General features: G+C 39.0%; 1 protein-coding gene across 1 annotated transcript in view; it reads left to right on the top strand.

The window, feature by feature from the left end:
• The window catches only part of LOC126480178 (legumain-like), a 152,244-nt gene that overhangs the window by 102,126 nt on the left and 22,568 nt on the right, over nucleotides 1–27,550 (top strand). The window contains exons 9-10 of the mRNA XM_050103845.1: nucleotides 510–692; nucleotides 22,030–22,143. Coding sequence (XP_049959802.1) covers nucleotides 510–692; nucleotides 22,030–22,143 — 297 coding nt within the window. The remainder of the gene's footprint in view (nucleotides 1–509; nucleotides 693–22,029; nucleotides 22,144–27,550) is intronic.

The raw sequence follows: 27,550 nt of genomic DNA, 5'->3' as shown, positions 1-27,550 counted from the left end.
ACTTCTTTCACCTCGGTTGATATTCGTTAGTATGAAAAATGCTGAGTTGCAGAGCATTTTTTTTGGAATCAACATAAAATTGTAGGTCCCCGTATCACTGTCTGGGTAAGTTAGTTCATAGGTCAGAGGAAGCTCTGTGGTATTCAGCCTTTGAGCTGATGACAGCTTTAGTTTTTTATCACTTATGAGGCCCGTACTCACATTGTATAGATATTAGTGGGCAAGAAATTTGTCGTCTTCCTCTAATCATTTAGCGAACTTGCTCACAAAATTTTAACACAGTCTGAGAGTGGTACAGTAATTGTCACTTGCATAATGTAAGGATCGGCCTGTTCTTCAAATTTAGTGGGTATGTCATAGCTAACTGAACCTACATCATAGTTAACAATAAGTGTATTGAGAGATCATCTTCCATTTGATGTTTCTGTTTTATTTTGCACTTTATTAAAGGCTTACCTTATAAAATAAATTTTTTTTAATGAAGGGTAATTGGTTGTCTTGTTTTTCAGACAAATCTTCTACAGGCCTCATTACATCACATATTTGAGGAGGTGCGCTATGAGACAAATACGAGCCATGTTGAAGAGTATGGCGATTTGAATTTAGGATCTATGCGTGCAGCTGATTTTATGGGTTTCACAGACCATCATAAACAGCCATCACCATTGCCAACTGAAGGATGTGAGCAGATGGTAAAAAAATACTAATGATAATTTGTATGTTACATTAACTAAAAAAACTTAAAAATTTACTCTTAATTTCAAACCATAGTGACCACAAGCAGTGGCTGTGTGTGTGTGTGTGTGTGTGTGTGTGTGTGTGTGTGTGTGTGTGTGTGTGTGTGTGTGAGAGAGAGAGAGAGAGAGAGAGAGAGAGAGAGAGAGAGAGAGAGAGAGGGGAGGGGGGATGGGGGGAGGGGATAGGTGCTTGTATGAATGTTTTTGTAATTTCTATTTACGAAGAAGGCCGAGTTACCTAAAAGTTCAAATGTTTAGTAGTTTAGTAGTCTTTTTAATTGTGTGTGTCTCAACGCCTCCTCTGTGCTGAGTAGTAATCTACAAGGGGCTTTCAATAAGTTACGCAACACTTTTTTTTTCCCCAATTTCAGTTAAAATTTGCAGAATTTCTTGTGGGACATCATGGAATATTCCCACTTCTGCCCGTTCGTGAAGTTCCGATAGGAGGCGGTGCCATAAGTAGCCTTCAAAATAGCATGTGTAATGAAGGTACGTTCCAAAAAAAGACCTCTCATTGTGTGGCTTTTGGCTGAAAACCAGAGTATCGTAGATATTTGTAGGGGCTTGCAGAATGTCTAGAGAGACCCAACAGTGAACAAAAGTATGGTGAATCATTGGGTGAGGTGTCTGTTATCATTGCAACGAGGTTGCGCAGACTCGTCTGATCTCCCACGTACCGGCCCGCCCCACACAGCTGTGACTCCTGCAGTGTCGGAACACGTGGACAGTCTCATTTGTGGTGATTGATACGTCACAATCGCACACCTCACTGCACAGCTATACGTCTCTGTTGGTAGTGCTGACACACTCGTCCACCAATTAGGGTACTCAGAGGTGTGTGCTGTCTCGGTTCCTCACTGTCTAGCAGAAGACCATCTGTGTGGAGCTGGCTGCACAAATTGTCATCATAAGCCTCATAATGCTTATTGTGACAATTTTTTGTCGAACATCATCACATGCAATGGAACATAGGTTCATCGCATTGAACTGGAAACAAAACAGCAGCCTACGGAGTCTTCTGAAGAAAAAGTTAAGAGCTGCACCCTCAGCCAGTAGTCGTGGCAGTGGTCTTCTAGGATTCTGAAGCCGTTATTGTGCTTTGATGTCTCCCCTTGCACAGTTGTAGTGTATTGTGTATAGTCTTACTCTCAGCAAATTGAAAAAACAACTTCATTGTGTTCCAGAATGAGATTTTCACTCTGCAGCGGAGTGTGCACTGATATGAAACTTCCTGGCAGATTAAAACTGTGTGCCTGACCGAGACTCGAACTCGGGACCTTTGCCTTTCGCTGGCAAGTGCTCTACCATCTGCTGTGAGGACCGGGCGTGAGTCGTGCTTCAGTAGCTCAGATGGTAGAGCACTTGCCCACGAAAGGCAAAGGTCCCGAGTTCGAGTCTCGGTCGGGCACACAGTTTTAATCTGCCAGCAAGTTTCATATCAGCGCACACCCCACTGCAGAGTGAAAATCTCATTCTGGAAACATCCCCCAGGCTGTGGCTAAGCCATGTCTCTGCTATATCCTGTCTTTCAGGAGTGCTAGTTCTGCAAGGTTCGCAGGAGAGCTTCTGTAAAGTTTGGAAGGTAGGAGACGAGATACTGGCAGAAGTAAAGCTGTGACAACCGGGCGTGAGTCGTGCTTCAGTAGCTCAGATGGAGAGCACTTGCCCGCGAAAGGCAAAGGTCCCGAGTTCGAGTCTCGGTCGGGCACACAGTTTTAATCTGCCAGGAAGTTTCATTTTGTTCGTTGCCACAAAGATGCAAGTGAACTTCCCCTTCACCGTGATAATGCGAGGCCTTACACGAGTCTGCTCACCCGAGAGTGGCTACAAAACTTCACTTTACTGTTCTTCCTCATCCACCCTACAGCCCAGATCTCACATCTTCCAACTTCCATCTGTTTAGCTCAATGAAGAATGCACTCCGTGGGAAGCAGTATGTGGATGAAAGAGAGGTTATTGATGCAGCAAGATGTTGGCTTCTTTGTCAACCAGTAGAATGTTACCATGCAGGCAGACAGCCCCTCATAGTAAGGTGGAGTACACCTGTCAAATGAATGGAGATTATGTTGAAAAATAGGGTTTTGCCACCAAAAGAGTGGCAATAATATGGTATATTGGAATCCTGAATAAGACCAACCAGTTTCCAGGAGAAAAGTGTTGTATTATGTATTGAATGTCTCTTTTATCCTTTTCATAATATTCTAGCTGGTTTTTATCCACATGTTACCTCATAAACAAAACTTCTCAAAAATTGTTCTTAATGATGTATTTAGAAGTTCTAGCAGACTAGGCTTCTTACTGCATACTTCTGTTGACTGTGGCTTTTTGCTGTTTACTTTTTTCCTATCTACTAGCTATTTACAAATTACTACTCGAGTAGCTAGAGATTATAGGACCCTTATGTACGGGATCGAACAGAATCATTGAGAGGATTTTCGCTGGTGTTTTGCCAGATATTTGTAATTCTGTTTTTGCAACGTGAGATGATATTGGCTCATATAAATATTGCTTATCACAGATTTTTGCGAAGCCCACTGTCATAAGATAATGTCAGGTTTGTTTTCATTACAAACAAAATGTTCGTTAAACAGAATTGTATGTGCCCATTAGATAGAGCAGTCCGTTATTAGTCTAGTGCAATATCTGGTTTAGCCGTGTATTAATAGGGACAGTAAAACGTGAAAAATAAACATATTCCAGCAGCAATAGAGCAGTGTTGCTAGGTTGTGGTAGCAGACAGAATGAGACAGCATGGCACACGATACGGGTCCAGCAGGACTAGGAAGAATTTGTAAACAAATGTTTACAGTTATAACAAGTGCTATAGGGCACTGGAGCTGGCTGTGGACATACCTCAGCCTTCTTCCTGCCACACCACATTGTAGACTACAACATGTACCCACCTTCAGAAATAACAGATGAGCTTTTGTTTAAGGATGAGTGCTGCCAGTGCACTTCTATATTAACATCTTGTTTAATTGTTGTTGCTGAAGTGGATCTCCCTTTCTCGATTCCTTAGTGCAATTTGTATTCATTTACATATGTGTAATGAGATTGCCAAGGAGGCAGCTCAGTTATATAGAGTGAGAAGGGAGAAACCTTTGTGAAGACACATTTTGGGATGCAGTAGAATGAGCTCGATGTACTGGGGACTTGCACCCAGTAAAGCAGCTTGTGCGAAACTAAAACAATGCCCTGAATTGGATGTGATACTTGCAAGGATGTGATACTTGCAAAGACACAAAGAAGTATGTGGACACTCATTAGAGTGTTACAAATTTCACGCAGCATGGTGCACTGAGTTTGAAAGACTCAAAAATGCACCTGTACTGCTAGCATGTGAACCAAAAGCTTTCAGTGGAGGACTGGGCTGATTGGCTAATCTTTTGTGACTAAACATTAAACAAATCTATTGATTTTCGTAAAGGCAAGTAAATGTTTTGCAGCACTAGTTTGCCAGATCATTCTGTGGAATGCTATGGGGCTTCTGTGAAACCCCACTGGCTGCAGGAGACAGATAATCAACACAAATAGATCATCAATTGCTGTGGCTGTGCTTAGCATTTTAAGGCAGCTTCCTTCAAAACAGACAGCTTGCTCTACTCAAGATATTGAATTACGGTGGAGGTGGCAGATGATATGGATGCAACAGGATGGTGCACCTAGCCAGTGCACTGTACCTGCACACCAAGAGGCACAGATTCTCTTTCCCAATACAGCAGTAGACAGACATAGATGCTGCATGGCTAGCAAGCTCACATTATCTGTCCTTCCTCAACTTCCACTTCTTGGGGCCAATAAAGGATATGTGAACACACAACAATGTGTAAACGGTGAAGGGATGAAAAATCACATCAGACAGGACATTTCTGCACTTGATGGGTCCTATGATGTACTGCCTGTAAAAGCTAGCATCTTTTCTAGACTTCAAAGATGTTTGAGAACAAAACTGTGGTTTATTTGAGTACCTACTGTAAGGAACTGAATTACACTCAAATAGTGATTAATTTTGGTCTCTCTCTCTCTCTCTCTCTCTCTCTCTCTCTCTCTCTCTCTGTCTGTGTGTGTGTGTGTGTGTGTGTGTGTGTGTGTGTGTGTGTGTGTGTGTGTGTGTGTGTGTCCAAGCATTTGCTGGCTACTTTATGTCGACTGGAATTTGTAATTACTTTTTTATGTGAGTGTACTGTTAATGGCTCACGTGTGTGTCCGTCCAAGCATTTGTTGACTACTTTACGTCGACTGGAATTTGGAATTAATTTTTTATGTGATGTGGACTGTTAATGGATCACATGTCCAATACAAAGAATTAGTGATAACTCTCATTGTTGATTGTGGAATGCAAATCAGATACAGAAAGTTGCTTTTGTAATAAGGAATTTATCGGTCAAACCTCATTGCAAAAGTATAGTCTTGCCACTCTCAGTGCAATAACTAAGCTAAAGTAATTTTTTCATCTACATTGTGCTATGTTTTCTTAATCCCAAAAATTTCAAGTGGGGGAAGGTACAGAAGCCGAAACACTAGGCTGTGCTGTGAAATCAGCTTGAAACTGATGGCTTATTGGGCACTATTACTACTGTGGCTTCCTGAATTTCTCTCGGCGAGTGTCTTATGCTGTTGATTACAACAGACGCCAAAAGTTTGGTAAAAATTTGTTCGCCATGTTTTCATTTCCCCATCTTGTGTGTTGCCCTGCCACACACAATCTGCTTATCACCATGCAGCATTGCTACTCTGTCGCTGCTGTAGTATGGTTATTCATCATGTTTTACTGTTGCTGTTAATACACATTGCTAAATTGAATATCACACAAGGCTTATTGTGGACCACTGTATTGAATGGGGTCTTAAAATTCCTTCTTAAAAATAATTTTGTTTGTAACTGGAAACAAATGGACACTTTCCCTAGTGGGTATTACATGAGAGACATTATGAGCAGTATTTGTTTTGGTTGACTCCAGTGAGACATTGCAAATAATTAAATTTCAAATTTCTGCCAAAACATGAGATAAAATTCTTCTGATGGTTCTTAGAAGAGAAACCTTGTATGATTTATTCATCCAACAAATTGAAGTTAATAAATGACTGTGTGCTTATCTTGGGGTAATTGGATTCTTTTATGATGATCCACAGTTATATTATGTAGCTTTGCCACAGCGTCAGTTCAGATACAGCTAAAGAAAATGATGACAACCGGTAGAATACTCAGTGGAAAATTGAAAAGGAAAATGAAACATGAGCCTGATAGTACTATTAAATTCAGTATATTTGTTGGTAAGACTGCAACAATTTCTGAGTGTTTCATTTAATCTAACAATGGAAAATCCATGATAGGATAAAACAATATTATGAGAAGGAAAGTTGCTACTCACCATATAGCGGAGATGCTGAGTCTCAGATAGGCAAAACAAAAAGACTTCTTCAACAATAGATACACATACGGCTGCCCCCCCCCCCCCCCCCGCCACACACACACACACACACGCAAATGCAAGTCACACCCATGTTGCATTTGTGTGTGTGTGTGTGTGTGTGTGTGTGTGTTTTGTTGACTAAGGCCATTGGCCAAAAGCTGTAAGTGTGAAAGTCTTTTTGTTGTGCCTATTCGCGATTCAGCATCTCCGCTATATGGTGAGTAGCAACTTTGCTTCTCATAATAATGGTTCACTTAAAATGTACTGAGGTTTGGTATTAGCAAATTGTCAAACAAACTTTGGATCACCACAAGTACCTGTGTGTGTGTGTGTGTGTGTGTGTGTGTGTGTGTGTGTGTGTGTGTGTGTTCAGAAAGAGAAAGGGGAGTCTGTAAAGTAGCCAGAAAAAACAGCAATGTGGAATCACATTAGTATTGCGCATATTGTATTAGTGGAAGTTGGTGCATCAGTCTGTAAATATATCCAGCTTTGTTATGAAAGTGGCTTATGTAAATAGGAAAATGATAGGAGTCCAGCAATATTGAAATTGTTACGTTAAGGCAGATGGGATGAATTTATTGCTAAATCAGAGCCACAAAATTGGTCATTATTTGTGTGCATTTAAGTCCTCCAGCTAAGATGCACATTAGTCCATCCTGACAGTCATCCGACTGTGATGATGATTCGTCACTCTGCCAGGATTGTATTAAATATGGTGCAGGTCGTCCCAGTCTTTGGATTTTTCTGATTATACCCTATGTTGCAGTATTTTGAATTTCTAATTCTGTAGAGACCAAGCTTATTGGCTTTCAACTTAATTTTCAACTAATTTGTGTTTGTTTTATTGCCACAAGGTCTCCATCATTTCACTTAAAAGATTTCTTCTGACATCAGTTGTAGCTGTGACAGTTCTGTTGTTGACCGAGCGAGGTGGCGCAGTGGTTAGCAAACTGGACTCACATTTTGGAGGACAACGGTTCAAACTTCCATCTGGCCATCCTGATTTAGGTTTTCTGTGATGTCTCTAAATCGCTTGAGGCAAATGGTGGGATGGTTCTTTTGAAAGGGCATGGCCGACTTCCTTCCCCATCCTCCCCTAACCCAATGGGACTGATGACCACACTGTTTGGTCCCCTCCCACAAATCAATCAATCGGTCAGTCAATCTGTTGTTGAGGTGTTACTTCTTTACCCCATGTAACATGCCATAACCTGGACATTTTTGTAATACAGCACCTGCAGAGCCTTCTTTGCTGCATTAGTGTGTACATTGATTGTGTGTTTTTAAAACTGGGCTGATGGAAGGATGTTGTAAAGCATCTAGAATGCATGTCTCTGCTATTATTCAACCTTGGATTCCTGGTTATTTCTCAGTAAATCACCCATGGATTTTGCACTTACAGGGTAATTTGAAAGAAACTTCCTAACATATCCTGTTAATACAACGAAACTTTGTATTCTTGCAGTATAGTTTGGTTCTGCATATTTTGAAAGGCTTCTGTCTTCTCAGAATGATATGTGATTCCTCCACATCCTATAACATGTAAAAAAAACTCAAGAGTTCCATTCAAGACCTATCATTTTGCCACACTTTTTCGAAGCTGCAGTCTGCCCTAGTTTTCAGTGCTAAACCAAGCAACTGCAGTGTCACACCCTCATCATCCATGTAAGTAATTACAATCTTCTCTTAAGCCAATGCCTAAAAAGAACAGTGTTTATAAAACACTGGAAAACTGCAGGAGAATTTGATAATCAGAAATAACTTTCCTGAACAGGAACTACCCAGAGTCACAAGCACAGTATACTTTTGCCATTTATCATTAGTGCCACTCTGAAAAATTTCACTATTGAGGCCTTGTGTGCAAAACACGCGGGTATCTTTCAGTTTATTTAAAAGATCTTCCACAAGGGCAATAAGTCTTTGACTTTAATTTTCTGTAGTCTATACAGGAGCAATGCTTTTCAAATTTCTTTTTTAAAACTATGGCCTGATTAATGTACAATATTTGGATGAACTTGGTTCAATAATTCCTCGATCAGGCCACACCGTGATACCATTAGTGTCCCCAAGTGGAAGATGTAATTTGTTGGTGCTCTAAGATTTCCTCTATTTTCTATGTAGTAAACTAACATTACAGAGTTCATCTTTGCGATGCTAGTGTAGGTGTCACAAATACAGCCAGCTAAAAATGCATGCATTCACAAGTTAATTTAATTGTATGAGCCACCTTTGGGATTTTTGTCTGTGTAACAGCATGTGCCAGATAGGTCTGATTCAGAATTCTACGTTCTAATATTTTACTGTTCATCCTTTTATTAATTATGTCAAGGCCTGTATTTATCATGATGTATTGTGTATTTTTGAGCATTTGCAAATGCTGCACTAAATTTGTACTACATGTTTAACTTTAAACTAACTTTGTGAATTTTATAACCTTTTGCTAACAGAAGGCACTGAGGTATGAAATGAAAAAAGACCTGAAATAATGTAAATGGTCAACATATTGCAGTCCATATTTTCCATTGAGATAATGTATTATAAATTATTTTTAATAAATATATGCAACTGTTGTTCGCATGATGTATTCCACATCATAAATGTCTATCATATATTTAATCTATGGAACATATAACTAGGCATGTGAAATGTACCTGGATGCTCTCTTCTCATATGTCTTCAGGACTGAGCCTGAAGCATTTTTCCTATCAACTATCTTTGTAAAATTTATTGATGGAATGTAGATAGGCAGCCACTCAACATTTTGTGATGCAGTGATCAGTTGGTGGGCATATAAACAAATAGAAACTAATCTTACAGGCAATATTGCTTTTCTCTCTCTCTCTCTCTCTCTCTCTCTCTCTCTCTCTCTCTCTCACACACACACACACACACACACACACACACACACCAGGAAGATGTAGCCATGTACGGATGTGTTTATTTGTGTTGGTAGTTTTCAATTTCATTAGCTCTGAGGAAGGAAATTGTCCAAAAACTTGGTGATTATTTCAGCCTTGTTTATGTATGTGTGATGGCCTGGTGCCTCTCACTGTATGGTGACTGGGTACTTTTACTCCTTTCATTATTAGCTGTTACATCTAGAACTTTCCACTAACATATTGATTTAGTGTTGGCCTGTTTTCTATGTAGCAGTCTGTGCTTATTGATGTGGATTTTCTTCATCTGAAGCAACCTTGTTGTGGTCTTCAGTCTGAAGACTGGTTTTATGCAACACTCCATGCTGCTCTATTCTGTGCAAGCCTCTTCATCTCTGAGTAATTAGTGCAACCTACATCCATTTGAGCCTGCTTGCTACATTCATCACATGGTCTTCCTCTACAATTTTTACCCCCAACCCCCTCTCCCATACCCATACACACACACACACACACACACACACACACACACACACACACACACTCCACTTCATTACCAAAATGGTGATTCTTTCACAGTTAAGGTGGTGTCCTATCAGTTGAACCTTTCTTTTAGTTAAGTTGTGCCATAAATTTCTTTTCCCCCCCAATATGATTCAGTAACTCCTTGTTAGTTACTCAATCTACCCATCTAATGTTCAGCATTTTCTTGTAGCACCACCTTCTATTCTCTTCTTGACTGAACTTCTTATCTTCTATGTTTCACTTCTGTACAAAGCTACAATCCAGACAAATAATTTCAGGAAAGACTTCCTAACACTTAGATTTAAATTAGATGTTAACAAATTCTTCTTTTTCATGAATTGTTTTGTGCTGTAGCTATAGTTCAATTGTTTTATCTTGGCAGTTCACGCATGCCCGTCCAGACGCGGGAGATTGCTGCGTTGCCAGTTGTAAGCGCCAAGAGAAGTAGCGCCATAGTGTAATTCGCAAACTTACATTTAGGGGGGAGCGCGCAGTTTATGAAGTAAAGCCACCACGACCACATTAACTCTTTCGCCGCTAGAGAGACGTGCTCCCTGCATTCCGCGATGTGTGCGATTTTGTCATCATTGCACTGCTTGCCTGTGCAGACACATGGTTTTTCGACTGCTTTGACACTTTATCATTCGATTTCACAAAAACTATTTGGCCCAAAAATTTAATTTTTACACATCTTCTTGACTGATACCTTCCCCCCATAAATGACTTAATTTTGTTTTGATGTTCAACGCAGTTATTGTGCAGCATTAGATGTAGTAAACCATTGCACGAAATTTTGAAGAGTTTGCAGAGGTAAAAGTCCATAGCGTATACTTTCCATATGGTCGATTTTAGTTGCCACTAAAAATTTCAAAAAATTACATTCAAACGAATAAAATTCATGAAGTAAGACACTTTGATATTGTTTTTAAATAAAGAAAATATTAAGCACCGATCAAGGTTTGAACTCTGAACCATTTGCTTAGCAGCTATACTCTTTAACCATTACGCTAACGCAGCTCTTTGTTTAATATATTACCCGGAGGACTTTAAAATATCACGCAATATACCGACAAACAGTGTTGGTATGATTATGAATTACTCACATTTTGTCGAAGTACAATAGGAAATAATCAATTACCGCTGTTCTTTATTGCGAAAAAGCGGTTAGTGAGAATGATACAAACACCTTTCCTTGCTATCGCCTGAATTAGGAGGTTTATTGCTTGTTTGGTTTAATTAATTAATAGAATATGAAGCAATTGGTATAAAAATGCTTTTTCCAAACTTTCTATAAAAGAAAGTCTGGTATCAAGACATTGCTTTTGTTCAATTACTTTATTTATGACTGAATGTTTCTTAAACTGAAGACACTCGTCTGTGCTCTGCGCTGCAGTCGAGCTCTGGCAACGTTGTTCTCTGGTCATTGGCTGACTGTGTTTTGTGACATCAGATGCACAGAATGAGCCTAAACTCGGCTGCCGTCATAAATGACGCGCACTTTAGTCTGCATTTTATATGCTCTCTGCTTTGGCCATCACCAGTTATTCTACTGCTCAGATAGTAAAACTCATCTACTACTTATAGTGTCTCATTTCCTAATCTAACTCCTTCAGATTGCCTATATAATTTTACTAAATCCTTTCAAGACACTATCCATTCCATTCAACTGGTCTTCTAAGCCCTTTGCTGTCTCGGGCGGAATTTTAATGTTAGCGAGCCTCAAAAGTTGTATTTTGTTCCAGTGAACTTTAATTCCCTTTCCAAATTACTTTTGGATTTCTGCTTGCTCACTGCATGGATTGAACAACATAGGACATATGCTATACCCTTGTCTCACTCCCTTCTCATCTACTGTTTCCCTATCATGTCCTTTTACCCCTATAATAGCAGTCCAGTATCTGTACAGATTGTTAATAACCTCTCACTCCATGCATTTTATCCTTACCGCCCTCATAATTTCGAAGAGTGCATTCCATTCAGCATTGTCAAAAGCTTTCTGTAAATCTACAAATGTAGTTTTGCTTTCTTGTACTCATTTTCTAAGGTAAGTTGCCAGTTCAATAGTGCCTTGTGAATCCCTACAGTTCTCTGGAGCTCATTCTAATATTGCTGAGGTCAGCTTCTGCCAGCTTTTTTATTCTTCTGTAAACTGATAGTTCTAATAACGTTCACACTTGACAGCATGTGCCGTTTTAGGAATTTGAATTATTTCATTCTTCTTGATGTCCATGGGTATTTCACAGGTGTCGAATATCTCGTTCACCAAGTGGAATAGTTTTTCATGGCCGGCTATCTCAAGGGTCTCAGTAATTCTGAGGAAATGTCATTACCCCAGAGGCCTTGTTTTGATGCAGGTTGTTTGGTGCTCTGTCAGATTAATATTGCCTTCAAGTTTGTTTTCTCTTGCATAGCCCTCTACACCAGATGATTCAAAAAGAAATAACAGGTTTCAGTTGTTTACATAAACTATAAAAGGTAGAAACACATTGTGCATGTCACGGGATAGAGGAAGAGTTGAGATTTTGTCCCAGCTGCACTGTTGTTTGTACATAGCAACAATGAAGTCACTCCGTTGTTAACTGCTTTTGGCCTCCCAGGTCACCAGACCTCACACCTTGTGATTTTTTTCTGTGGGGGTACATAAAAGACAGAGCCTTTGTCCCACCAATGGCAGCTACTTGTCAATAGCTCAGGGATTGAACTGCTGAAGCTGCCATTTTGATAAACGAAGACCTGTTGATTCATGTGTGGAATGAAATGTGCTACTGTTACAATGTTTCTTGAGCAACACATGGTGCTCATGTTGAGTATGGTATAGTGTCTGTGCAAACATAGAACTTCGAACCTTCCTCTACACAGTGACATGCACAATGTGTGACTAGTTTTCATAGTTTATAATGAAAAATAGAAATCTGTTGTTCTTTTTGAATAAATCTGTTATGTTCCTCCCATCTTTCCGATTTCCCTGTTTTGCCTAGTAATGGCTTGCCGTGTGAGATCTTGGTATTCGTACAGCTGCTTCATTTTTCTCTGAAAGTCTCTTTGATTTTCATATATGCGGCATCTATCTTTTCGTCAGTTATGGATGCATCTACATCCTTGTATTTCTCCTCTAGCCATTCATGCTGTGTTTGTTGTTTCGCACTTCCTGTCAGCATCATTTTTAGTCATCTGTATTACCTTTTGCAGTATTTATTAGATGCATTTTTATATTTTTTCCTTTAATCAGTTAGGTTCAATATCTCGTGTATTATCCATGGAGTTCAACTGGGCTTTTCATTTTTGCCTATTTGACTCTTTCCTGCCTTCAGTGTTTCATCTCACAAGGTTGCCCATTTATCTTCTATTTCGTTCATTACCCCTATTTTAGTCAATCATTGCATAATTCTCTCCGTAAAATTCAGAACGACGTGTTGTTCTTTCAACTTACCCAGATCTCATGTCCATAATTTCCTACCTTTCTGCAATTTTTTCAGCTTTAATATTCTGTTCACAACCAATAAATTATGGTCAAATTCCACATCTGCTCCTGGAAATGTCTTCATTTTAAAATCTAGTTTCAAAATCTCTGTCTTTGCACTATGTAATGTATTTGAAATGTACATCTACATACATTCTCCACAAGCCACTGTACAGTGCGTGGTGGGGGGTAGCGTGCAGCAGTACTAGTCATGTTCTTTCCTGTTCCACTCACAAATAGAGCAAGGAAACAACAACAGTCTATACGTATCTGTATGCGCCCTAATTTCTCGTTATCTTATTTTGGTCCTTATGCAGAATGCATTTTCGCTGTGGCAGAATTGTTCTGCAGGCACTTCAAATGCCGTTTCTCTAAATTTTCTCAATATTGGTCCTTGCAAATAATGTAGCCTTTCTTCCAGGGATTCCAATCTGTATTCCTGAAGAATCTTAGTAATACTTGCAAGCTGATCGAACCTAATGGTAACAAATCCAGCAGCCCGCCTCTGAACTGTTGTGATGTGTTCCTTTAATCTGACAAGGTGCGGATTCCAAACATTTGAACAGTACTCAACAGCAGTATCTTTTACAGATGATCCACACTTTTCTAAAATTCCCCCTATAAATCAAAGTTGACCATTTGCCTTTCCTACCACAATTCTCTTAAGCTCATTCCCCATTTCATATTGCTTTGAAACGTTACACCCAAATATTTAAACAATGTGACTGTGTTGAGCAGCATGCTACTAATGCCATATCTCAACATTACAGGTTTGTTTTTCCTAATCAACTCCATTAACTTACATTTTTATACATTTAGAGCTAGCTGCCATTCATCACACCAACTAGAAATTTTGTCCAATTCATCTTGTGTCCTCCTTCAGTCACTCATCTTCGACACCTTACCATACACCACAGCATCATCAGCAGACATTCGCAGACTACTGCCCACCCTGTCTGCCAGATCATTTATGTATATAGAAAATAATAGTGGTTCAATCACACTTCCCTGGGGAACTCCTGATTATACCCTTGTCTCTGATGAAAACCACTGTCGAGGACAACATACTTGGTTCTATAACTCAAGAACTCTTAGAGCCATATCTGGGAACCTATTTCATCTGTTCATATCTTCGTTAATAGTCTGCAGTGGGGCAGCATGTCAAATTGTTTTCAGAAATCTAGAAATATGGAATCTGCCTGGTGACCCTCATTTATAGTTTGCAGTATATTGTGAGAAAAGGGTAAGGTGAATTTTGCATGAGCGATGCTTTCTAAAACCTTGCTGGTTCATGGACAGAAGCTTTTCAATCTTTAGAAAATTTATTATATTCAGACCCTGACTATGTTCTGGAATTCTGCAGCAAATTGATCTTGCAGATAACGGTCTATAATTTTGCAAGTCCATTCTTTTACCCCGATGTTATTCAATCTCTATATTGAGCAAGCAGTGAAGGAAACAAAAGAAAAATTCGGAGTAGGTATTAAAATCCATGGAGAAGAAATAAAAATTTTGAGGTTCGCCGATGACATTGTAATTCTCTTAGAGACAGCAAAGGACTTGGAAGAGCAGTTGAAAGGAATGGATAGTGTCTTGAAAGGAGGATATAAGATGAACATCAACAAAAGCAAAACGAGGATAATGGAATGTAGTCGAATTAAGTCGGGTGATGGTGAGGGAATTAAATTAGGAAATGAGACACTTAAAGTAGTAAAGGAGTTTTGCTATTTGGGGAGCAAAATAACTGATGATGGTCGAAGTAGAGAGGATATAAAATGTAGACAGGCAATGGCAAGGAAAGCGTTTATGAAGAAGAGAAATTTGTTGACATCGAGTACAGATTTAAGTGTCAGGAAGTCGTTTCTGAAAGTATTTGTATGGAGTGTAGCCATGTATGGAAGTGAAACATGGACGATAAATAGTTTGGACAAGAAGAGAATAGAAGCTTTCGAAATGTGGTGCTACAGAAGAATGCTGAAGATTAGATGGGTAGATCACATAACTAATGGGAAGTATTGAATAGGATTGGGGAGAAGAGAAGTTTGTAGCACAACTAGACTGGAAGAAGGGATCGGTTGGTAGGACATGTTCTGAGGCATCAAGGGATCACCAATTTAGTATTGGAGGGCAGTGTGGAGGGTAAAAATCGTAGAGGGAGAGCAAGAGATGAATACACTAAGCAGATTCAGGAAGATGTAGAGTGCAGTAGGTACTGGGAGATGAAGAAGCTTGCACAGGATAGAGTAGCATGGAGAGCTACATCAAACCTGTCTCAGGACTGAAGAACACAACAACATACCCAGGAGTCACATGCACTTTTTTCCAGTCACTTGGGACTTTGGGCTGGGAGAGATTCATGATAAATGCAAGCTAAATAAGGGCCTATGGAGTAGATTAATCTAAAACTGAATAGGGATTCCATCTGGGTCTGGCGCATTATTTGTTTCCATCTCTCTTGGTGCTTAGAATCTTTGAAAAATGAAGCAAAAGCAAAGGAGGAGGAGAAGAGGAATCCCACAAGAGAGGTTAGGAACATCCAACAAGAGGAGACGAGTGAGGAAGAAGACAGCTGCACTGCTGGACAACTAGTGACATCTATCGGAGAAATGCAGGAAACAGCACATAGCGGACAGAGGCAGATGGAAGACACACCTACAGGATCTGAGAAGAACTTCAGTGGAGACATTGGATTGGGGAGCTCTCTAGAAAAAGACGAAAATAACACGTAAATAGGTGAACTGAGGCATAAAGTGGAGGAGATAACTGATTTTCTAAAAAACCAACTAGAGATATTAATACAGGAGCAAATCTACATCTACATTTATACTCCACAAGCCACCCAATGGTGTGTGGCGGAGGGCACTTTATGTGCCACTATCATTACCTCCCTTTCTTGTTCCAGTCGCGTATGGTTCACAGGAAGAACGACTGCTGGAAAGCCTCCGTGAGCGCTCGAATCTCTCTAATTTTACATTCGTGATCTCCTCAGGAGGTGTAAATAGGGGGAAGCAATATATTCGATACCTCATCCAGAAACGCACCCTCTCAAAACCTGGACAGCAAGCTACACCGCGATGCAGAGCGCCTGTCTTGCAGAGTCTGCCACTTGAGTTTGCTAAACATCTCCGTAACGCTATTACACTTACCAAATAACCCTGTGATGAAACGCGCCGCTCTTCTTTGGATCTTCTCTATCTCCTCTGTCAACCTGACCTGGTACGGATCCCACACTGATGAGAAATGCTCAAGTATAGGTCAAACAAGTGTTTTGTAAGCCACCTCCTTTGTTGATGGACTACGTTTTCTAAGGACTCTCCCAATGACTCTCAACCTGGCACCCGCCTTACCAACAATTAATTTTATATGATTATTCCTCTTCAAATCGTTCCACATGCATACTCCCAGATATTTTACAGAAGTAACTGCTACCAGCGTTTGTTCCCCTATCTCATAATCACACGATAAAGGATTCTTCTTTCTATGTATTCACAATACATTACATTTGTCTATGTTAAGGGCCAGTTGCCACTCTGTGCAGCAAGTGCCTATCCGCTGCAGATCTTCCTGCATTTCGCTGCAATTTTCTAATGCTGCAACTTCTCTGTATACTACAGCATCATCCGCGAAAAGCCGCATGGAACTTCCGACACTATCTAGTAGGTTATTTATAGATATTGTGAAAAGCAATAGTCCCATAACACTCCCCTGTGGAATGCCAGAGGTTACTTTAACGTCTGTAGACGTATCTCCATTGAGAACAACCTGCTGTGTTCTGTTTGCTAAAAACTCTTCAATCTATCCACACAGCTGGTCTGATGTTCCGTAGGCTCTTACTTTGTATATAAAGAAAACTCTAGAAAAGGAAAGTCACCTAGAACCAGAGAAACCCAAAACTGGTGGAAAGAACATACAAACTAAGTACAACAACAAAGTTAAACCAGGGGGGACCGAAAATATACAGAAATCCTCTGCTCCAGCAACAAAATCAGCCACAAGTCCAAATCAATGAACATGAGCAACATAATAAAACCCGAAATCAGCTTAATGAACTTGAGGAACCAACTTGGAGTACTGTGGTAGGGGGGAGCTGGTATAGAAGAAACCAGAGTAAAAATAAAACCATAATGGGCACAAAAAAAGATGAAGAAATGCAAGCAGCAGAAACAGCAGCATGGCTATATATCGGTAACTTGAAGAGAACCATCACAACTGATACAGTAGTGTAATATCTCAACAAGAATGGAATACTGGGACAACTAGTATGTGAAGAACTGCGCACACTGGGCGACAAGTAGGCATTCCATTTGAAGATCTACAAATCACACAAGAACCAGAATTCTGGCCTGAAAACATAAAAGTACGTTGATTTCGTTTCTCAAGACGATCAATGGAAGAGGGAGCAGAGCTCAGCTAAACTAAGAAGAAAACCAGAAGAACAAGAAATAAAAGCAGTCTTTTGGAATACAGAGGGAATAAAAAGTGCTCTTAACCTAACACCAACAGACATTCTGCAAAACTCGGATCTTGCAATTCTAACAGAATAGACAGATAGACAACTGGCAACACAAAACATTTCTACAATTTTCACCTAATGGCAAAGAAAGGAGAAAGAGGATGACCCATGGGAGGAATATCTCTATCCTACTGAAATCCTGGATGACCCCCACCAAAAAAATCATAAAAGAAGACAATACAATTGCATCCTATTTTAAACCACACACAAATGCTGTAGAAATAATCTCAACTGCAGAATAGACACGGAGAACTATAAAACAAGACTAGTCTTTGACACCCTAGAAGAAGGTGGTTTCACCTACTGAACGATGGACAGATACCTACATATATATGCCACAGTGGGAGAAGCACCATTGATATCGCATTAACAAGAGGAGAAATAAAACAAAGTATTCAACCAATATGGCATGACTCCATCACTCCTATACGAAAGCACATTCCAGTGAACATAAAAATAAATATCACATCACCACCAGCAAGAAAGACCCACCAAATCACACAAAGAAAAATAGATAGAGAAAAATTAACAAACCAGCAATAGAAACTTTAATAGATGAAGAAGACTTTTAAAAAGCAACAGACAAAATAGAAGTTGTCCTAAGAAATTCAGTGATACAAACAGGCCCAAAAACAAAGATGACAAAAAGATGGTTCTGTGCTGAATGCTACAGCAAAAGGAACACTGTTCTAATAACACTCCACAGGTTCAGAAACCAGCACAATGAGGAAATATGCAAACTATATGCAGAAGAGAGGAGAATCTACAAAAAAACTAATAGAAGAGAAGAAAAAAGAATGCATAGAAAGAGAGGCAAAAAGAGAAGCAGATGAAGCAGAGAAAGATCCATACATAGCAGCAAGACCAAGATGGCTCATACACCAAATATAGACATGAAGGAATGGGAAGACCACTTCAGTAATGTACTGAACAAACGAGGAATCAAAACAGCCCCAAAGAAAGAGAAACAACATCAAACAAAGGAAAAAGACAATGTATGGGAACCTCTAAATGAAGATGATGTAAAAGAAGTATTAAAAACACTGAAGAACAAGAAAGCAGCAGGATTCGAAAATATATATAATGAACTTATAAAAGATGTGAAAGAGGCTCTCCAACACATATGGATCAAACTATTCAACAAATGCCTGGAACTTGGAAGAATTCCGACCCAATGGAGACACTCGATAACAAAAGTTCTCTACAAAGGTAGAGGAGACCCAAAGGACACAAACAAGTACAGAGGCAAAGCCCTGGAAAATAGTCAGTACAAGATGTTTTCAAAGATAATTACACAAAAAATGTAAGCTTGTGTAGACAGTCACCTCCCAGAACGACAAATGGGCTTCAGATCTGGAAGATCAACACTTACAGTAGTCAGGCTTCTTCTAAACAACATCGACAAAGCACTACAAAAGAAACAAATGTTCTACACAGTGTTCATAGATTTTACCAAAGCCTTTGACCTACTGGAAAGAGATCTCATAGCCCGATAACTGGAAAACACAATGGGAGAAAATAGTGTATGGGCAAGAATAATCAAGTTAATCCTCGAATACAACTTAATCACAATATCAGACAACTTCTCTTTTTCGAACCTCATTCTGCAATCGAACTGAGTCTTACAGGTTGACCCAATGAGCTCTTTGCTGTACATTCCTACCACTGAAGAAGTACTGCAAATTGGAGAAAATAAAGAACATACACTGATGACATAGCTGTAGGATCAACAGATATACGGAAACTGCAGAAAATCATTGAGAAAATAGATAAATGGTGCAGTGAACACAAACTACACATAAACATGACAAAGACAGAAATAGTGATTTTCAGAAAAGGAGGCAAAACCCCAAAAGATGGAAATCAACATCAGAGGACAAAAAATAAAAATCTCGTCAGACTTTTTTTTAAATACCTACAGGTGGCAATGCAACCAACAGCCAAACGCTTCACAAAACATACAACAGAATGTGCAGCCCAAGTAATAATAGCAATACAGAACATCAAAAACATCCACCTACTTAGTCTAGAAACGGCCATGAAATTATTCAACGCAAAAATCTTGCCAATCCTGGCCTATGGGTTGGAGGTTATATGGGACCACCTGACAGAAAAAAATCTAGAAATACTAGAAAAGGTAAAATCGACTTACCTAAAAAGTGCACTAGGTCTCTCAAAGACAACAAGATATAGACTAGTGTACCTGCTAGCGAGAGACACATTCCTAATTGAAGACATTAAACTTCGATATATGATGCCACACACCAGGGCTTCCAGAAATCAACTGAAGATCGTGGAGGATAAACAAGAAAAAGTATGTCCGGAGTTCTATGGCACAGAAGCAATGACGAACCGCTCGTGGACAGCACCAAACTTTGAACTGCAACATGTCTTAACTAGATTATCTATTCATGGCTTTCATCATCTAAATTGCAAAAACAAAACTTATCACGACCCAACCACAACATGCGTGTGTGAACTGTCTAACGAAGCCTGTGAACAATGTCACATAAAACTGTGCAGTAAAAGAGTGAAATATGCAAAAATGTAAAATGTTAAGCAAAGTAACTGTATATGGCTATTTGGCTGCAATTTAATAAAATATATTTAAAAAAAAAATCTCTCTTGATGCCAGGGACTCTGTGCGATACTAGGTTTGTTTAGTTCTCCTGGGTGAATGATTTCGTAAATACGAAATGGAAAACTTTGTCTTTCATTTTTCTATCTTCTGTTCCCACACCAGATGGTGAGTGAGTGAGTGAGTGAGTGGATGGAAGACTTACACTTGCTTAGCGAATTTACGTAGAATAAGAATTTTCTGTTTCTCACCCAGATATTTTGCTAAGGTATGATGGTGACAGTTGTTATATGCTTCACACACAAATCTTTTCACAGACACATTAATGTCTACTAACCTTTGCCTGTCATCATTTGTGAATTCTTTTTTGAACCAAGAGTGCAACACCCTTTGCTCTCTCAGTATTTTCTGAATTTTGTTGTTAAACGACATGTGTCTTTTTCATCCTTAATCCACTTACTGGGCACATACTTGATCAGAGCACAATTTAAATCTGTTTAAACTTTGTCCATCATATTGCCATCATACTGGAACTAAATGATGTAAATTCATTGTTTAAGTGAGATGCCAACGACTGCTGATCAGCTCTTTCTAGCAGAAGCACTCTCCTTGCCTTCTTGACTGATTTATTAACTTTTGCAACTGCAGTTGCTATGATATCATGATCACTAATTCCTCTCTATAATGATGCCATCAATTGACTTTGCTGGAGGACTTATACCTGCTCTGACTTTGCTGAAGGAACTGCCATCTGTTTACTCACATGGCAAATAGGTGAGGCCAGCCTCCACACTGGCTCTTTGTCTTGCGTGACAAGAACTCGTTATCACATGCCACTCATCTGCTGTGAGGTTGGATTCACTGAACTGGTTACAATAGGAAGTACTCCAGCAGCAGAGCCTGTGTGCAAAGCAAGTGATACCCTAGGTGTCCCATGCGATGTGCCAGATTCACCGCCACCGCTACACCCTAAGGCAGCACGCTGTAGGCGGCTGACCATAGCTGTTCAACTGTTCGCACACTGCAGGAGCTCCTCCTGCGTCTGCACATAGCATGCACACATTCTACTTATTGTAGCAGGACTAACTGAAGAAGTACACTCCAAAAGCAGACATGTCACCAACAGATGCTAATGCCCTAATGGGCTGTGTAGCTGGCTGTTCAGAAGAAATGAAAACTATGCTACAGACTGCCTGAATTCAAACTTATAGTTAAAAACATGAGATGAAATCTTTTAAATAGAAAAACATGCACTAAATCTTCCAGTCTCCCCAAATGTTTTCCACATCATGATTTTCTCTCTTGATCTTTAAACTAAGTATTAGCAATGATTAAATTGTACTCAGTGCAGAATTCTACCAGGCAGTTTCCCTGTTATTCCTTCTTCTATTTTTCCTTCTCTTTTTTTTTCCTACTACTGAATTTAAGTTTCCTATAACAATTAGAATTTTTTCTCTCTTAACAATCTGAAGAATTTATTTTATCTAACCATAAAATTATTTCAGTCACTTCTTCAGCTGAACTAGTTGGCATAAAAACTTTTACTTCTGTTGTGAGTGTTGGCTTTGTTCTTATTTTGGCTACAATAATGCATTCATGATGCTGTTCTTAGTATCTTACTCTCAATCCCATTTTCTTATTCATTATTAAGTCTGCTCTTGCATTACCCGTACTTGACTTTGTATTTATAGCCCTCTACTCACCTGACTAGAAGTCCTGTTCTTCCCGCAACCCTGCTTCACCATTTTCCACTATATCTAACTTCAGTCTATTTGTTTCTGTTGTTAAATCTCTAAACTACCTACCTGATTAAGGGATCTAACATTTCACACTCCAACCCTAGAATGTGAGTGTTTTTCTTCCTGAACCAACCTTGTACTATATGAAATAGTGAAAATAGTGAAGATAGATTTATTTACTCTTTCAGCTTAGGGTTCCAAGTCGCCACGTGCCATTAGCAATCCTTCAAAGCAAGCTGGAGCGTGCACAAAATCGGGAAGAAAGAAATAATATTAAGTTTCACATTCATCGCGTTGTAAAGGTAAGGTAGAAATGATATAAATGTGAATTATAAAATTGCATATGCCTGATGCATGTTTTAGTTATTCTCTTGTGTTTCAAGATTTTTAATTAAAAATTTCTGAAAATAGTCAGAACTGAAGAGGTACTGAGTTACAGACAGATTTTTATGAGACTTGGCATGCTCAACCATTTTAGTTTTAGATATAGAATTTGTCTTGAATCATAATTTATAAAATGATAGTTAGTTGCGATTGCTCAATCAATCATCTTCATATCTAAAATAGAGAGAAGAAATGTTGTAGAATGTTTCTGTTGTGTGTCTATGTGTCAAACATCAGTCTGTTAAAGGTGAGAGGTTGCCCTTCCTTTATTTTTCATGATTGAAGAATTATTATTTCATTTTGAATATAGTGTCTGTAATTTTTATTAGTGCTATCAGTTGCATCCTATGTAGATTCTTGTTTGTAAAAGGAGTAATAATATTTTCAAAATCATGCATTTTCATTGGCTGAAACACCATTGAAGTCTTTGCTAGTACTGTATTGTACATCCCATAGTTGCAATTTTAGAATAGATAATTGATGAGAATACTATTATACTTTGCTTTATAGTATCTGTGTGTCAGAGATCCATTGAAAAGCTTTCTTAGCTAGTTCAAAAATTTGATGTTTATACAAAGAACCGGTATTAAGTGCTTTAGCTATAAGAACACAGACAGAAAATATGACACAGATTTAGAATGCCTTTTGCAGCTTCCCTGCTATCTGGTTAAGCTGATGTCCAGTCAGAATTTGAGTGTTACTATTTAATGTCATTTAACACTCCTGTATTGTTATGAGATGAACAGTCACCCTTTGAAAAGTAAATGATCACTAAAGTGTTAGTTAGAAGAATAAAAATATGACATAATTTTTTTATGTTGATCACTTTGTTCCTCTGCCAGTGCAATGTTATAATCTTCATTTTTTCTCATATCTTGATGTATCGTTTCTTACAAGACAAGGTATCACAATGTGAATTTAACAATAATTTCATTGAGACTATGATTGCTGACTTTCTACAAACTCTTGGTTACCAGTTTTGGCTTATGTTCACTGTTTTGTAGCCCTTTCAAAATAAATAAGATTTACATAGGCTTGACAGCTCAGAAGTTAGCAAATGTATGACAAAACTGACGCTGAGTAAGGTAGTGGTGACTGAAGCACGAGACTCATTTTCTGAGAGAACCCAGTTGTTACACACACACACACACACACACACACACACACACACACACACACACACACACACGTCAGAAATAAATAAAACAAATTTACTTGTATAATAATCTTTGCTTCTCTGGATTTTCTGGAAGAATTACTGCAGATAAACATCTGTGACATGTTTTATTAGATTCACCAGACCAATAACAACAAAATAAGTGGGAATTGTGATTTACTTTAACGTTGTACAGTTTTGCGATGGTTTCATATTAGTGCATTTGCTAAATTTCAGGCAAAATCTTTTATTAGCGCTAACTCCATAACTAAACATTTGCCAACCTATGTTTATATGGATTTTTTTCTTTAGTTTTACTTGTAGAATAACATATTAAAATATTTCCATATCTTCGTGAATCACCCTGTATATCGTCCATAAGTTCTTGACAATGTTCTTGTGAACAACTCCAATATTATTGATGAATAAATGGTAGTAGCTTGTGTAATATAGTCAAGAATGCTTTCTTTTGTTGTTAAATTTAAGTCTCTTTCACTAATAATATGATTAGGATCAAAGACAAATTGAATAAAAGTGGATGTACTAAAGCCACTGTGCTATTGAGAAATATGTAGATAGCCAGAGGAAGCACATACATAAATAAACCATGTATGCATAGCCTGTAAACTGACTCGTTTTTGGTAAAAATTGTGCAAATGCCCTATGGAACGTGGAGTTAATTAACTGGCCAACTAACCGTAACAGAGTTTGGACCTGTCAGTGAGATATGTAATGATGAAAAAGTGGCTGCTCTAGCTATGGCCCATCTCTTTAAGTCCTTGAGTACAGGTATGATAAATTCCACTATCGAACCTCTTTTGCAGTGTTAAAGTACATTCCAGGACTGACGAAACTGTATGTATATCTAGTGTACAGACATGTGAAACTTCCTGGCAGATTAAAACTGTGTGCCGGACCGAGACTCGAACTCGGGACCTTTGCCTTTCATGGGCAAGTGCTCTACCAACTGAGCTACCCAAGCATGACTCATGACCCGTCCTCACAGCTTTACTTCTGCCAGTACCTCGTTTCCTACCGTCCAAACTTAACAGAAGCTCTCCCGTGAACCTTGTAGAGCACTTGCCCACGAAAGGCAAAGGTCCCGAGTTCGAGTCTCGGTCCGGCACACAGTTTTAATCTGCCAGGAAGTTTCATATCAGTGCACACTCCGCTGCAGAGTGAAAATCTCATTCTGTACAGACATGTTAATAAGACTTGTCAAAAACTGCAGACAAAGTACATCATCGGGCGAGTCCTTTCTGAACCTGTTAATGCTCTTGGTGTGTACATGCCAGGCACACAAGCCATGTTGGAATCTGGTAAAGTTTTATGTCCTGTGAATTTCAAGACAAAGCAAGAAGCTCTGCAGTAGATAACCAGGAACATATGGAAATATCACCATCTGAGTATTACCCATTACCTGCTACTTCTGCAGTGATAATTATCCAGCCTCTGTCCCCAGGAAATCTTTACGATGAAACAGGTTAACTCTATGTTTGTGCAGGCTCGATGATGTCACTATAACCTAGTGCAACACTGCATCGTATTATAAGGCCAACTCACCTTGAAATTTTACCGCTGATACTCACTTCTGAAGAGTACTTAACCAGGCTATCAGTTCCATGAATGTGATCTGTCAGTCATATCTTCGTAACTCCTTACCTTTAAATCTTCTCTTTTTGCCCTTGCATCCCTCCTTCAAGTTGTGGTTCTGCAATGCAGTGCCACTTGTAGCTATATTAAACTACTGTACTATCTGCAGAAAAGTACTGTGATAATGGAAGACTATGTTTGCTACCCACTAGCTATGAATCAGTTCTTTCCAAAATATTTCTGTGTTTAACAGTCCCCATAATATTTTCAACCATCAGTTAAACATTTATCTTAATAACCAAACTCTTCGACATACAAATCATTAGTATGCCATTGACAAAAAGTAAGTAAGTGGTTAAGTAATTCCATACAATCTTTTTTTTGTTTTCTCTTGCAGAACAACAGCCATTGCTGTCCCAACCTCTCCTCCTTTGGCACCCAAAAGTCATGACAGCTCCTTCTCGCCAGTAAAACATTCACCCTCCATCATGCCTCGTGGTTGTACTGTACTTACATTTATTTTTTGTATCTGCACATAAATAAAAAATGCATGTACCATATGTGGCCTTTTGTCTACCACTACTCCCATAAAGGTTTCTACATGACCATCTTTCATCGGCACAGTAGACAGAAAGGTACATGTTGGTACCTTAAAAAAGCAGCATTAACCACCACACTCCAAGTGTGACCAAATAACTTTACCCATTACTGAGGATTTAGATCATACTCTGCTTTTTTGTAACAATCTACTAACTGGCATGAAAGAGCTGTTTGACATGTTGTGATTGGTGTACACCCAGAGGCTATAGAGGGTGAAATATGTTGAAAAGGCCATGGACATGCATAAATGGGAGCCCTTGCCCAAATGTGTTGTTCATACTAGGCAATTGTAACCACATGTGATGTAAGCAAGCTAATGTCATAAGTAGTAGGCTCTAAGAGCCATACATAAGGAATGGTGTAATATCTAGGGATAGGTTGATACCAAGGTGGTGAACACAGTAGTAGCACATATATGTAATACTTATATGGTCACTATTTAGTTACAGGCAACAGTTTGTAGGTGCATAATTATGATGGTGAGTCAATTATTATCCGCAATTTAGTTATATTTTTGTTTATTTTGGCAGTACTGTCATTTTACTTTGATGATGCATGCTTTGTTTACTTGTTGTTATATCTTTGCAATTTTCAAGCTGCTAGGTGAGTTTCGTTATTGCTGCCGTGCTGTTAATCATGTCTGCTCCACTGTCTATTTGCACCAAAGAAGAGCAACAGAAGGCGTGTCAGGGGCTGAAATTCATCGAAGACTTTTTGGTACAATATGGGAACAGTGTTTTGCCACAACAGAGTGTCTACGAATGGACTGAAAAATTCCGAAATGGTCGCACAAGTGTTACGTGCGATGAAGGAGCCGAACGATCATTTACCACCACAAATCATTAATTAGTCGAGAAATCCTTAATGCAGTGAAGGCAGTTAAGGACAAGAATAGCATGGACGCACCACTTCCACCACCAAACACAGCAACTGAAAATTTCCAACAAGAAAATGAAACTGAATCACTGACAACAGGTCCAGCACTAGAATCTCCACTTTCCTCAAAAGCAGCTGAAATAAAGGATTCAACTAGGGCAGAAGTTTCCAAAGCAGCTACGTACTATGCAACTGCATCGTTAACAAGGAAAAAAAAAAAAAAAACGCTTGATGTGCCAGCAGCCAACGGCCTTACATCAATATTGGCCCCTCCTCAGTCTTCAACAGGGGGGAGGGGGGGGGGGGGGGGGGGGAGTCTATGCAGAAATCGATGCAAATCAGAAATTTATCAAGTTCATGTCAATTTTTTAAACTCAGATTTGAAGAGACATTTCCCAAAACTCGTTATCAAATTAAAACTACAAAGAGATATCAATGGGTGACTGCAGGTATCAAAAAATCCTCAGAAACTCTTAGATATCTCAACTCCATAAAACAATAATCAATTTAACCCAGAAGTTCTGCAATTCTACAAAAAGTACAGAAAAATGTACAGAAAGGTGCTGCTAGCCGCAAAAAAAACTGTCAAACAACAAAATATTACTTCAAGCTGAAAACAAGAGCAAAGGAGCCAGGAACATCGTCAAACAGGAAACATCTAACTCTGCTAAAAAGGACCTCCATTCACATATTAAAAACAAAGATGTACCAATAGGTAATCCTAAAAAATTAACTGATTTTGTAAACTCATATTTCAGTAGTATTGCAAAAAAGTTACAGCAGAAATTTCCAGATACGGATGATTTACCTACTCAGAACCAGCCAACAAACTCAATGGTGCTCTTGCCAGCTACAGAAAGAAAAGTGGCACTAGTAGTACACCAACTAAAAAATAAAACTTCAGTACGACTTGATGAAATTCCAGTCTGCGTAATTAAAGAATGTATAGACTCCATAAAGGGCCCATTAACAGACATAATTTATGAATCTTTCGAATCTGGATACTTTCCGGAGTACCTAAAACAAGCAAAAGTTATACCTATCCTTAAAAACGGAGGTGTGGAAAATGTAGAGAACTACAAGCCGATTTCTATACTGTC

This window comes from Schistocerca serialis, chromosome 1 (assembly GCF_023864345.2).
Source record: "Schistocerca serialis cubense isolate TAMUIC-IGC-003099 chromosome 1, iqSchSeri2.2, whole genome shotgun sequence".
Lineage (NCBI taxonomy): Eukaryota > Metazoa > Arthropoda > Insecta > Orthoptera > Acrididae > Schistocerca > Schistocerca serialis.
Note: the sequence above shows the minus strand (reverse complement) of the source record. Positions and strands in the feature narration are given on the sequence as shown.